This window comes from Bolinopsis microptera, chromosome 3 (assembly GCF_026151205.1).
Source record: "Bolinopsis microptera isolate Bmic1 chromosome 3, MBARI_Bmic_1.0, whole genome shotgun sequence".
NCBI classification, from domain to species: domain Eukaryota; kingdom Metazoa; phylum Ctenophora; class Tentaculata; order Lobata; family Bolinopsidae; genus Bolinopsis; species Bolinopsis microptera.
This window is the reverse complement of record NC_087074.1, coordinates 9,107,211-9,122,163: the sequence shown is the minus strand read 5'-3', so window position 1 is coordinate 9,122,163 and position 14,953 is coordinate 9,107,211. Positions and strand designations below refer to the sequence as shown.

General features: G+C 38.9%; 1 protein-coding gene across 46 annotated transcripts; it reads right to left on the bottom strand.

Moving 5' to 3' along the window:
* Positions 1 to 14,263, bottom strand: LOC134812263 (CAP-Gly domain-containing linker protein 1-like). Of its 46 annotated transcripts, none has more exons than XM_063819547.1 (19): positions 11,491 to 14,263; positions 10,989 to 11,245; positions 10,645 to 10,874; positions 10,280 to 10,502; positions 10,007 to 10,129; positions 9,050 to 9,835; positions 8,557 to 8,637; positions 8,316 to 8,408; positions 7,090 to 8,157; positions 6,404 to 6,868; positions 5,552 to 5,680; positions 5,047 to 5,190; positions 4,347 to 4,436; positions 3,631 to 3,767; positions 3,210 to 3,469; positions 3,018 to 3,059; positions 1,985 to 2,062; positions 969 to 1,016; positions 1 to 650 (listed from the first exon to the last, which is right to left on the bottom strand). In XM_063819547.1, exons 1-19 carry the CDS (start codon positions 11,714 to 11,716, stop codon positions 604 to 606), a joined length of 4,527 nt encoding a protein of 1,508 aa, XP_063675617.1. In that variant the 5' UTR covers positions 11,717 to 14,263; the 3' UTR covers positions 1 to 603. The 46 variants fall into 46 exon arrangements, with proteins under 46 accessions (XP_063675617.1, XP_063675616.1, XP_063675620.1 ...); XM_063819546.1 differs by having other exon boundaries at positions 10,645 to 10,886; positions 11,491 to 11,728; XM_063819550.1 differs by lacking the exon at positions 969 to 1,016.
* Positions 14,264 to 14,953: the final 690 nt, after the last annotated feature.

Genomic DNA, 14,953 nt, shown 5'->3' with positions numbered 1-14,953 from the left:
TTTAAACTTAAAGGTGAAATTAACCTAAAATTTCTAGGATATTTACAAAAATCATATCAAATATTACATCCATTCTCTTTTTACATTTACCAACTTTTACGATCAATTAATTTGATTACACGCTTTATACAAAAAGTAAATTCTGAAACCAGAATCGCCCTAGTAACCTATCTCAACCACAGGTGAAGGTTCATAACACTCAAAACAAAGTTTAAAATAATTTTAATGCATTATAAAAATCTGAGGGGAAGCTTGTCATCATTCTTCAATTCTATAAATTTTCAAGTTCACTAGTTTACATTTTTTCACTAAAGTGATGCCCTCTTTCACAAAGTGACTCCCAAAACTTGCCAAGTTTATCTCCAACGACAGTGTCCACTGTCCAGTTAGTGGGGTAAATAGGCATGCGTTTAAAACAAACACAGTATCTTACAACAACGAGCCCCAGTCTTTATTACCCTTATTAGGTTGAGTGGCGTTTATAATACCGATCGTTAAACCCGTTAATATTCACAATAAATCGAAACGTAAAATCATTTCAACCGTTATTATAACCCGCAGTCTGACCCTCAACTTATTATATACACGTTGGTGGGGGTTTCTTCAGAAGGTCATGTCATCTTCACACTCTGCAGCTGTGTGTCCGAACACTGAAACAGTATTAAATTAGAGATCATGAGGGCTGAGAAGGGCTGTGTCCGATTGTAAGGGTGCAATTAATGTGGGTTAATTAAGTGTGCACTGTAAGTGCTGATAACTGGTCGATATAATGAACATGATTCACGATAATGCTTCACTCTAGATGTGCTGTAAACTCCACTCATCGAAACTGGCTCCGTTGTAAACTCCACACCACCAAAATCTCAAAATCTCAAGTCTATTGTGTCGTTTTGATATGACCAGAAGTGAATAATAATAGTGCCACACAAGATAAAAATAAAACTGAGATACCGAGTCACTCTACTCACTTAAACAGACATCACATTGTGGATGATCGCAATCATCATCTGCCTCCGCTAGATGGATACTGTTTAGTTCCTTTTTATACGCTACATTTTAGCCTTAATTTCCCCAGTCCATTAACTAATTTCAATAAATGGATGGACTTTGCCCCTCCAATTTGAGGCGGAACTCATTAAGTGTAAACCCTGTATAGTAAAAAGTTCAGTGATTGAAAACAACTAGCCGAGGAGTGCATTTTTTCCAGAGGAACCTTCGATAATAAATGATATACAATAGGCGTAGAACCTAACAAATTCTTTGTAAGAATAGTTTCAATTAACATCATTTAAGCAAAATCGCGAACTACCCAAAACTTTTTTAAAGTCCTTCCTCGGCCAAATAGAGGCCGAGGATTCGGTCGATCACAGAAAAAGATAAGACCTTAATAGCTGTTTCAACTCCCAGTCGCTTACAAATTTATGAACAATATGGAATAAATTCCATAGTAATTTTTTTAAAACGATATTTGGAAAGATAAACATGTTTGGACAAGAGGTGCGAATTATAATTGTATACATTCCATTCATACCTACAAGATGGGTATTGTCGAGAACTTCTAATAGTGAGATAATTCACAATGTAAATTTACAATACTTTATCACAATATTATATAAATTGGATATTTATTGAGGTTAGATAATTTTCGTTTCCAAACAGTACTAATAACGAACAAAACTGCGTAATAAGCTTAAGTCCGGGCTTACAATTTCCGGATATCCGGTAGCGGGTGAGTTATCTTATCTAAGTGTTATAACCCCTTAAATACACCTTCAGCTGATCAACTGATGGAAGCTTCGCAGCCGTTCAAAACTCTAACTCAAGAAATAAATAACTTCCGTTTGATCACTTCATATCTGTATTTTCGGATCAATAAGTGGCACTATTTCATGGGCCCATGTCCCAACTCAGTCGCTAATAACTAATAAAAGCAGAGAACTAAACGTAAGTTACAACCAGTTAATAAACTAATGTAAACACTTACTTTCACAGACAGTACAGTAAGGTCGTCCTGACAGTCCTCTGAGACCGCCGTGTCTGATACCACCCGGACTTACTCCTCCTGAGAGAGGTCAGAGTTATATACAGATAATATATATATATAGATAGATGGTTAATTACTAGATCACTAAGATAAGATGCGGGGTTAATAGATAGAATGGTGCAATAGTTCAAAATCTTGTGAATCGTGTGCAAAAGATAAATTAAGTAGAGCGAGGGAATGCGCTTGGGTAGGCCAACATTCTCGGTTGAATAAATACTTTGTGTGTCCAGGTTCTTACCACTACGACCACAAGGAGTAGTTTCTGGAGTGGGCTATTTATAGATTACAATGTACAGACGACTACTGGGATTGACATCCAACAAAAAGAACAATGACTGCAGAGTGTTAGAGTGCAACAGCTCACAGCTGTTGTATTTTTGATACTTGAACTTGCAGAGAGGTAAAGAGTGACTCCGGGATGGATTAACGGAAATCTACCTTGAACTTAATGATCTACCTTGAACTTAATAATAAGAATAATAAAACGTTGGTTGTTATTTCAGCGTGACGTACTCACTACTTAGAATTCGGGGTCTCACGAGCGGAGCCTTGAAAAAGAGGCAACATACCTACATATATTTTTAATATATATATTATATACAATACATACATTATAAAATATATGTATATTTATTGTATAATGTATACATTATACAATAAATGGTAGTTCAAGTTTAGCGATAGCAACTAAAAGTCAAACAAGGAGTAGCACTGCCACAAAGAGCGTGCGACCGTTACTGAGATTAACAAAACTAAACTTCCAGGTCCAGATGAAAGCAACTTTCACATTGTTACTTACTTTTAAGTGTAAAAGTGTGTAATACAGTAGCAGTTTTAATACAGCAACATAAGTTAAAGAACAGATCAGCGGTTATCATAAGAAATCAAAACTACAAGTTAGGAGGTTTAAATGAATCTACTGAAATCTGTCGCGTGACCACTGTCACGTGTCACTAACACATGCTCAACTTACTATCAACCTCATCTTCAACCTCCAACGAGTAATCATCAAACTCTAAAGTTTTGTAAATTCACTTCTTTAAACTCACCAGATCATGTGACCAAGTTTTCTAAGTTAAAAACACTGAATTTTTGGCCAATTTACAATAAATAACCTGAAACCAATGAACAAACCCACAAACAAAAAACAAACAGACTAACTCACCAACAGGGCAGTTCTCAGTGTCATGCTCATCAAACACATCACAGTTATCACAGAACACCCTATTAGGAATAAAGCCAGGTGCTGTGATAGGAGGAGAACTGGAGATGTTACTCAGATTGTCTATGTTCTCGAAGCTCATAACGGGGGGAGAGTTGAGGCGCTGTTCTAACTCGTGGGTTCTGGAACGTTCTCGCACCACCTCCTCTTCTAGGTCGTTTATCTTGCATTGTAGATCTCTCATTCTACCCAGTGCTTCGTCACTGTAAGAGAAGGAGGGTTCAGAGATGTGGAGGAGTGAGGGGTTCAAACTTAAAGTTTAAAATGAAAAAAATATTTTCGCCTTTTGTGCTTTAAGACAGATTCAACCATCTGCATCTAGAATTTGTTTTCAATTTAAAATACGGAATTAGAAATTACTTACAGCTGTATTTCGGTGGTCTTGAGTTTCTTGACGGACGTAGTGAACTGTAATTCGTTCTTCTTGATCTCAGTGAAGGCAGTTTCGCTGATTTCCCTTAAATTGGTCACTTCCATCGTCAAGTCGTCAAACTCGGCGTTCTGCAGAAAACTTTGTCAACTTACATCGAATTTTGCTGATACAAGGAGGCTTTTCCTATCTATAGTGTATAACAGTCAAACAGTGTAAAGACTAAGTGAACGTGTAATTGAAGGTGTGAGGTATTTGTTCATCTGGTTGTCTAAGATAATATTCAGCTATAACTAAATATGCTTCAGTTTCACAGTTCACACTGAGTAAATTACCAGTCGTGTTTGTCTGTCAATGTCTATAATATGGTTATCATCTGTCATTATCTGATTAATTAATTAATTATTAATATCATCAGTAACACGCTATATTTCAGGGCGCTTTCAGACGGAAATAAAGGAACAAGGAATTGATAAAGTTCAAATTTTATAAAAAATGATTCCAATCGTGTTATTCTTTCCAAATTTGATCATGAAAATATTCAGTAAAATCGATTTCCGTTGAAAATTTATAATTTTGCTTACGTAAAATGAGTCTCTCTGACTAGTCTGTGTGATTTTTAGAAGTGTGAAAACTGGTATATCTAATATCTACATAATTATAAATTCAAGATTTAAAAATCTAAATAATCCAACATAATAGTTAAGTACCTTTTCTTGAAAATCAAGTTTCAGCATATCATTTTCTTCCGTCAGATTGTTGATTTGTTTGTGCAAGTTTTCTATTTCCTCGTCTGATTGCTGAAAATATTGCAATTACAATTACTCTAATTAAAATTTATTATAATTAAGGCTAGTTAGGAATTGACAGTTTTTCTTTGAAGAAAAAAAGAAGAGAAGTAATCGAGATATAAGACGAATAGCAGCTGGGAAGAATACCAAAATAAAAGTGCTGTAGGAAGATCATAACTTTTACAGTCTTGGAGAACATCGTGTGATTTAAGTAAAACACAAAGGAAATATAAGGGTGTAATCATCTTTCGCCGTTGACATTTCGGAGATTCTGTGTGCACAATGTATTTTGAATATCAGAAAATGCGAAAAATTAGGCGATTGGCTATGACGCGCCCTAACATTTAGAAAAACCACAAATCTCGTGAAAGGCGAAAGACAAATCAACAAGAAACATTCATGTGTTTTAGTAAGAGATTAAATGTGATAAAGAAAAGAAGAAATCTGCACATAAAATAAAGCTGTAGCAGCACACTTAAAGAGAACACATAGCATTAGCACTGGGAAAAATGGGTGCAAGATTTGAGTGAAATGATGCAGGAAATGATACGAATTGTGAAACAGACAGCCCACAAAACGACTCACAGCATAGGAAAAATAGCAGAGTAGCAAAACCCACCCTATTGGTTTTTATTTTCAGTTCGCCCAGTTCTTTAGTAATTGTCAGCAGCTCACTTGACAACACTCTCTTTTCGTCGGTCAAATGTTTCATGTGACTCTCTAGTTCGGTCACAGTAGCTTGGCTTCCTTCTAGCTCAACTCTCTGAACGTGATATACAATGTTGTATGATAACAGTGTGTGATACGCTGTGACTGTGAGTATGGGTAACACAATGTGTGATATTTACACAACTAAATATTATGATAATAAGGGGTTGAATGAATGGATGATCCAAGGTAAATTCCTAGTAAACAAATTATAAATAATTGTCTAGCGTGAAAGATTCTGGTTCAATGAGAACATTACATGTGGATAAAACTAAAGAGGCTCACATTTCGCACGTTTTATGGTGTTTTTTAATCAATTACCGTCGGACAGGCAGACAAATTCACAAAAACACACTTTGGAGGAAGATATTCTTGTTTACAGACGGTATTTTCAGAAAATTGCTCAACTGCCGAACCTTGGAATCGTATTCCTCAGCTAGGTCTCTGAGCTGGAGTTCAGAGTCGTTGAGTTGATCTTTGCAACCATCTAATTCTTCCCGTAATTCTGCAATCTCTGCCGTTTTCTCGGTTGAAATCGTGGCGATCTGACGGTTTATCTTTTAAACTTCGTTAAATGAAGAACAGCGAAATGTTGTGGTAATGTAATGCAGTACTCTTTACCTAATAATGAATTGTCTTTCTCGAACTTATGGTATTTGTAAACTTAGCTTTTCATTTGATATTTTCCGGTTCACTCAGTAACACGTATTTCTTGTTTTTGAGGCCTAAGCTAAGGCGGCCCGTTCTAATCGCAAAGTGATAAAATCTCTAGAATGTGGATCTGATCATAGAATACCACAACATGACACAAACTCCAAACAAAATGCTTGAAATCACCACTATTACAACATGCATTCAGCCCACGGAAATTACGGCTGGATCGAATCATTTTGTTGAATAGTTCCATATTACCGTCATCACATGCAAATTTATCCGGACGCCAAGACATGTTCTACCTTTCCAAACACAAGAAAACTTCTTGATTAGATGCAGTCATTATTCTAGGACTCTGCATCCGAATCAAAAATTTTCGGTTCCCATTTGCACAGAACAGAGTCAATCTAAAACGGAAATCAAAATCAACCCTAGATTTGATAACATTTTTATGCTGTGAGAACTGACGAGTATGCTGGGATTCTATGCGGCTAGGGGGCTCAAAAACGAAAGCTTTAAAAAAGTAACACGGAACACATACAGAAAACATGGTGAGACCACGTGACATGGCTACACCACGTGATAACACCACGTGATAACATGCATTTCCTAACCTCTCCTAACTGAGCCTCTAACTTGGTGATCCTCTCCTCGGCCTTGACCTCCTGCTCGACCAACTGCTCCCTCAGTCGCTCGGTCTCCCTCTCTAACGATGTGATCTGGGCCTGCATCACAGCTTCGTTCTTAGCGCTCATCTCACTCTGAGCTGCTTTGTCGTTGTTAGCAATTGCTAGTCTGGTTTCTAGTTCGTCTATGTTGTTTTCCAGGCTGGCAACCAAGTTGGCGTGTTCCGTTCGCTCCGACTCCATTTGGTCTTGAAGACGAGATATTCCCTTGTTGGAGTCTTGGAGGTTGTCACATTTTGTCTGGAGCGTTGATAGTTGAGTTTGGAGAGTGTTGATGTTGTTGTTGAGTCTAGAGTTGTCTGAACGCAGCTTGTCTGTTTCAGCTAGTTGCAGTTGTAGTTCTCCTATCTCTTTCTCGGTCTGGATCTGTTCCATGGACCTCTCCATTTGTATCTGAAAATGTATAAATGTGAATACTCCAGTAAATATACCGGTCGCGGTCAGAATGATAACTCTATTTAAAACTCAAAATTCAAAACATATCTCATAAATGCCTGGTTGGGATTATTTAGTAGACAATGATAATCACATGCATTATAGAGACACAAAAGGTAGTTATAAGCTGTAATAGGACGTACCACGATGAATCCGGCGAGCTAATAAGGCACTCTAACCTGATCGTAAGAGACTTGGAGATCTTTACATTTCTTGTTGCCAATCTCTAACTGCTCGCTAGCCAACTGCTTCTCTCTGCTCAGCTCTACTCTCAGCTCCGTGACGGTATCATTAACCTCCCTCAGCTCCACGTCACTGGCAGTCTTGCGCTCCTTCAAAACATTCTCCAGTTCCGATATCTTTTTGTGCGCGACGATCAGCTCGGAGCTACCGTCGCTCTCTGCGGAGGACAACATGTTGTCGAGGTCGGAGATGCGCGCAGCATCACGTGCAGCTTGCTCCTGAAGTCTGGAGATACTGTTCAGGGAGTCTTGGAGTTTCTGCTCGAGATGGATCTTGTCTGAGGAGGAGGAGCTGGATAGTTCTGACAACTCAGACCGCAGCTTTGCAAGTGTCTGCCCTTCTTCTTGAAGCTGATCCTCCAATTTTGAAAGTTTATTGTCGCTGGACTGAACGTAAGACTCGTGCGCACTTCGCATTGAAAAAATCTCGTTATCAAGGTCCGATGATTGCTGTTTGAACGATTCTAACTCTTCGCTGAGTTCCTTGTTAATTTCACGTTCAGCTACGAAATCTGCGGTACAACTATCACTATTCGATTTATAGTCTGAGAGTGAACTAGTAGCATCAGCAAGCTGAGCCTCCAACTCTTTGATTCTGCTTTGAGCAGTTGAAAATTGTCCTGCAGCACCGTCTTGAGATGCTGTCATCTGATTTATATCGCTTTGTAGAGTTTCTGATAACAAAAGTGCATCTGAAAGTTCTGACTCTAGATGAGCAATCTTGCTTTGATCCTGATCTATAGCGTGATTTATCTTTTTGAGTTCAGCCTGAAGTTCGGCTATTTGTTCCTGGTTCATGGCAATTTCACCAGAGTTATCGTTTTGTAAGGCAGAGCTCTCGTAGTCCCCGATCTTATCGAGTGAAATGGCGAGTTCCGTCTCCAGGTTGTTAATTTCGTCCTGTAGTTTGGATATTTGAGAAGAGTTGTTTGACTTTAATACGACTATCTCCTTGTTCTGCTGTTCTAGTTTGAAGTTGAGACCGGACTTCTCCTTATCTGCGGCCTGAAGAGATAAAGTTAAATCCACATTCACAAGGGTCGTATAAATGCAAATAATTGAAAATTCATAATACTATGAATAATACTTATTGCTATATAGAAATTAAAGCAGATTATCAGTCCCTTTCATATAAGATATGTCAGCCGACACAAAATACATACCTCAGCCACTTCAGCAAGTCTAGCTTCGAATGTCAACTTTTCGTTTTCTGAGGCTTTAACTTTCTCGGCCAGATCGTTTCTAGCTTTCTCGCTCTGATATGTACAAATTTAAAAAGCGTTGAAAACTGTTTCGATAATGCAATATATCCAAAAACTTGAGTTTTTAAAAATTCATTAATAAATCTGTACTCATCGTAGTTGATTGTAAATAAATCTAAACTCAGGAGAATTGAGGGTAAACCTCTTCATGGAGTTGCTTGAGCTGTTCGTATTGGTCGGGACTATGGTTGCTGCTAGTGCTGTTAAGTCTGGTTGAGGGAGTCTGAAAATTAGTGGTAGGTTAGCTCGTACCGGCAATTGTACTTTATTAATCAGTGGAGTAGTGGACGTAAATTGAGATTTTGAAGAAAAAAATCCAACAAATCTAAGAACTTGATAGATAAAGTTAAAGAAGTGCTACAATCAACACTAATCAGCATATAAATTCTACAACATGAAACCAACATAGATTTCGCACAATACGGGCTCACATTTTTGTTAAAGTTGATAAAGGGACAACATAAAGTACACGTTTCAATAAGCTATCTGATTTTCAAGAAAATTTCACGTAATACAAAGAAGGAAGTTCGAAAGTTACATTGAAGGTGTACGTCGTGACTGTAAGTACAAGAGGGCACAAGGTGCATCACTGGATAAGACTACAGAATTAGGAAACATTTACACGAATCCTAAACCTCTTCTTGATCTACCCCGTCCATAAGCCGACACAACGGCACAGATTCTAAACTTTTGTCCTTGATGCGTTTTAAAACATCAGATCTTCGTCCAGCTGCAACATCTATAGGGCATTTGAAAGCATCGAATAGATGAGAGATCTGGTCTAGTTTCTGGAGATCTCCCACGGAAAGGCCCCTGTTCAAACTACCAGTCTTGGTATCCCTGAAAACTGGATCTTCAGGCTCCTGTCTACTCGAGGAGTAGCTTCTTACTCGAACAGGAATGTTGCGAGTCCTGGTTTGTGGAGAGGGAGAGTGTTGAGGACAGGGGTTGTTGGAGGAGGGGGAGGATCCTTCTGAGTCCCTCCGTGTTCTGATATCTATGTTCCACTTCTGGATGTTCTGTCTGATAAACCGGGTATCCGGTGATGCTTTTGATTTCGTCACCTTTATTTTCGGAGTCTTCTTTTTGAATTTACTTGATATCACCTCGGAGATCGTCTGATCTTCTCTGCGATTATTAAAGTCCGGTATCATGCTAGGGGTATTCTGGGATAACTTCCTTCGGTAGCTTCTGACGGAGGAAGTTGTGCTGGGAGCAGGAGACGGTGATCTGCAGTACTCAGATAAAGATAGTGGGTCCTCGAACAAGTCTGGAGTATCCATGTTGAGGAGGACTCTGCTACCTTGGGAGTCGTCAGATCTGGTCAAGTCGTCCGTCAGAGTTTGATCCAGGTCTGAGCTGGAGGAGGAGGGACATCTCTGGTCCTCTGTCGCTTCATTAGAGCTCTCCCTACGTAATAGCTACACAGGCGTTAACAGGGAATTTTTCTAAAAGTCATTACAAGCTTCTCTTCTCTTCTTTTTTTTTCTCACATCACACACCTCACCACTCACTTTCTCTGTCCACTATTCAGCTCGAACCTATTATATCTCAGACATTTCACTCTTCACCGTCATCAACTTTAAACTTACTGAGGGAATGGCTGGACCATTTTTCGTGGTCGGGCTTGTAACTTCACTCAATCTTTGTTGAAGGTCGCCGATGTTTTTCTGCATCGATTCGATATCTCGGTTCTTATTATTCTCATCTCGGCTCTGTGATTAGAAATAAACTAAACCCAAAAAACACAGACACATAATGCTATAGAAATCTCAATCCCGAGATAAAACAAAGAGATGCAATCACCAGGAATCAGCAAAAATATGGCAGCAAATTGAAGATAGGAAAATTCCAGTGCAACATACCTTGCTCAAGAGACCCGACAGGGAGGATTTGATACCAGGAGTGGAAGCTGGAGTACGGTTGATGAAGTCAGGTTTCATGACTTCCTCGCCGTTATTGTTAACGGAGGCTTTACGAGGAGTATCGAATGATGAGAGAGAAGTAGTGGAAGAAAGGGGACTATCTATCATTTTAATCTTGGCAGCTTGGGAAAACAAGCCAAAGCCTGGATCGCATGTAAAGTACCTGAAGTTTAGTATGTGATATTGTATGCTGTAAAAGGAATTCTTTGAGGTAATCTATTATGTACGATGCGATGACTTTTGGATATTGTTTTATTTCTACAGAGACAAAATTTTAGTGAGAACCTTTTTTAGGGTTTACCAACCTTTCGCCTTTGACAGACCCGTCATTCTTTCCATCGTCTGTGTCCAACGCCACACCGGCCCACACTCCTTTAGCAAATTGAGTGAGACCCACAAATAACAGCGTGCCCTCCTTAGTTTCGTTCACAATGCATCTCCCTCCAATTCTGAGACCGAACTTGGCTTCGTAGTTAACTTTTGAGACATTAACGTTAGATGGGGTCCGGATAGGCCTCATGGCTGGCTCCTTAATCTGGCGATATTTCTGTGAATGATCAGTAAGCGGATAGAATTTGGATGAAGTGAGAAGTCTACCAAATTTGGCGTACGTGTATTATATGTAACAGTGTAAAATCAATAAACTAACCCTGTTGAGTTTATCAGGTTTACAGAATAGACCATGCTGCGGTTCGCATTGGAAGTATCGTACTCCCTTGACCTCACCATCGTTCTTCCCATTCTCCGTATCTAACTCTACCCCCACCCAGATTCCACTCGCAAACTGTGGCTCTCCGCAGAACCTCACAGTACCCTCTAATTTAGTGTCCTTCGTTTTTACCCTGGTTCCTACTTTCAGAGGATTCATATCATTAACTGATGCACTGCTGCCGGACCTCGATAATCCTGAAAATCAGGTCAGTGAATTCTACGGAGCTGCATTAAGACGGTATGTGCGCGCGAACGATAGCGATACGATGCCTACAGGAGCGGGTTAATAGTGTATGGATTTCATTCGCGCGTTCCATTATTATCTTATGTAGACCCTTTGACACCATGTCCTTTCAACCACAAACTGGCACTTCTTTGCTAGTTTAGAATATTTCTTTTCAGAAGTCTAATTTGACACGTTCTCACTTACAGAAACTTACCAGAATTAATAGACTGACTGGAAGCAGAAGATTTGAGAGCACTTCGTGAAGCTGATCTGATTGGACCGCTAGTTATAGACTCCCGACTCCCTGCCAATTTACCTGACACCTTGTTAGCAGACGGAGTCTTGGTTAGGCCAGTGGTCGGCCTGGCGAGTCCACTTTTCTTGACGGGAGCAGGTCTGGCCAGACCCCTGGCGGACGGGGCTTTCAGCCCTGTAGACATTTTGCTACATCTATTTCTGGTGTGAAGTTTGAGGTGAAGCTACAATGATTGCAGTTCATTTTTTAGTTTCAATACACTGTCATTTAATTCATTTGGATATTCTTCCGGATTCTAATTTAAATTAGGATATTGATCATGCAGTATGGTTACTTTTGCTGGTTTAATTTGTTGATTTTATGTCTAAAAAGCCTGGTTTTTATTAGAGTAGTGTTCACATAAATCCAAGTTATCTAAAATAGCGTCTAGAGTTTACACCCAATCTAGAAGCTTAGCCCCAAAGTAAGCACCGAAAGAGTTGAGTGATAAAACGGTTCGTCACAATCCAAAACAAAATCACTAACAAAGCCACTACAAAGAACATAGGACATTCTAGCTCCTTCTTTCAAGCCTTGTTTTCTTCATAGAGCCGTGTTCACTTTAATCTGTGATGCCGACAATGGCTTCTTTATCTTATAAAAGATTCGCCGACTTACGAGAAACAACGAAGTTTGGTTACAAAACGATTTGTCGTACAATATAAAACAAGTTTAATTATCAAGCAAGAACAGTACAAGAGAGAACAGACAGCACTCTAGTTGAAGAAGCACACTTGTTAAAAGCACAACTGTAGAAGGAATGCAGTGAAGACATACTATACATACCGTACCACACGGCGCTAATTAACCAGATTCTGTCACAATTATTACGTGTGAAAAATGAACTCTTGAGTGAAAATCACGTACTTTAAATCGATCATCACGGTCGAAATTCACAGATTTACCAAAACGTATTCTGACCCCACAACAACATAGCACCCACAAAACAATGTATAAATACACGGTCAAAGTTTATCAGACCTAAAAGCTGACAAGGTTCTAAAATAAAGTGTGAACGTCCATATCGTGTTAAGAACTAAGGAATGCATATTATAGATACGCATAACTATTACAGTACCAAGACGCTCAACTAACATCGGCACACATTTTATTTTCAGACGTAATAAACGCCTATCAATGTAAAAACAATAATCTAATCATCGATTTGATAAGTGTTATGAGAAATGGTATAATTGATTTACAGGTTAGTTCTGCGACTAAAATAAAACTACACGACATGATGTCACATGAATGTTAAAATCATTTCCGATCTGTTACGTTCGTAAAAACGGCTGCTGAGCAGGGAGCAGTCGTCAGGAAGTGAACATGAAGCTTACATAAAGTACTGCCTTGTACAATACCCCGCCTTACTATCGTTATTCCATGATTCACGCTTATATTTATAACCTCTCACAGGCTCACCATTTAAAATTGTCATAACCAAACAGGGCTAAAATGTGGAGATATCACATGCGACATATTTCATTAACCAAATTGCTGTAACCTACACTCATGTGTATTATTAGCGAGGCTAATTACTTAGTTTCGGTGCGCGGCATCTCAACGGACCCGGGCAAGTTTGCAATTAATCTGTTTCTATTGCGTCTGGTGATTGTACGGTTTACTTTGTTGAGCGGCATATTTTAGATACGATATCAGGGTGATCAGAGAAAGAGATAGCAGGTTGCTACTAATAACTAAACAACTTATAGCTGGTCGCTAATGAACTTACGACAGGTCGTAAGTAGAGACAAAACTATGTACATACCTTTAGGCGGAAGAAGAGAGAGAGAGGTTGACTTGTTGAGTTAAGATATCGCAGGAAGTAGATCTACACACTTGAAATACAACGTAACAAACACATAACTTCACCACGGTCCAACATACAACTGACAGAGTCTAAAAGCTTGTGTCGCTCACTACGACTACTGTACAACGTGTTGTAATATACGTGCTATATTAACGTCTCCCTCAGCCGTGAAGTCCTCACTTCTGACATGCACATTATATCACACGGACGGAGCTCTCTTCAAGGAGAGAGAGAGAGAGACGAGAAATTCGCTATCTAGGGACGTCACGTGGGAATTGTTAATCAACTTCACATGTTTTACTAGACTTTATTATATAAAGCCGTTATCTGTGGCGGACTTACTTCGGGGTTATATTTATTACCACTTAGCTCCTCATACTTCACTATTATTACATTTTATGTTTTTCTAGAACTCGCGTAGGTTAGTGGTACAAATTATAGTGGAGTTTTATGTGCATTACATCATAGTGATCAAATGCTATTGTCTCTTTACAGTCTAATCGACCAAAATAAATAAATAAAGCATGTACATATTATCTAAATTCGAAATTAAAACAAGAGTCTGATCAAAGAACGAGCAGAACAACAGTTTAAACATACAACAAGAGAAATAACATCATCGCAACGTGTATAACTGCGCAGGCCGTTATTGCAACACGATACACACTAAGGTCAGAGCACAACGACATTTATCAGAGACCACCAAATTATAGGCTTCACAAACACAAAGCCGGGGCAATTTGACGGGGAACGATATAACTCACTCCTACACTGCACACAGACCACCTATATATGTAATATATATGTTATTATCCTTTTAAGTAGTCCGTAAATCTACATATAATCTCTCCTTATTATGAGGCTTCAGTCTTCACGACATTCCAATATGTAAACGAATCAAGTCCTACGACGACTATGGGTTAAAAGAGCTCAATACCTTAATTGGAGATAAAGTACTAGCATTTTAGTTAACTAACAGTAATCACAGGTATCGTGCAGATGCTAATCTGTTATCTGTATCCGTGCGTATGATCATCTGTGATGTTTGTGTTACGTCAGCCGGGCCGTGGTTATGCCGGAATTTATTAATTATGGGCACGTTAAATTGATTTGCCCCGGTACGGTTCACGATACGGTAAATAATATGTAAAATAAGGAACGAAACAGCAACATACAATTATTTAAAGTAGAAATAATAGGACAGAAATTATCACATGTTAATAAATCAGATATCTTAAAGCGCATGACACTTGTTGAAAGATGGATAAAAAGATTCGAAGCATTCGATAACGGTTTTAGAAGTTTCTAGTGTTAGCGACATCTAGCAAAATCACCATTAAACTCGAGCCAGAACGATTGTGGCCCAGAACGACTGCGCAGAAACATGGAAAAAACATGGAAAAAATCAGCTGCAACGGTGCTATTTCGAGGAAAAGTGAGCAGAGCCAGGCGATTTGTCTAATTAGCCTAACTGCTGATTGCTAATTAGTAAACATGCCACAAGCGTCATGTAGCGCCACGACTGGTATATAAATAAATACACAGCACATGAGCAGCAGCGATGTTTAATTA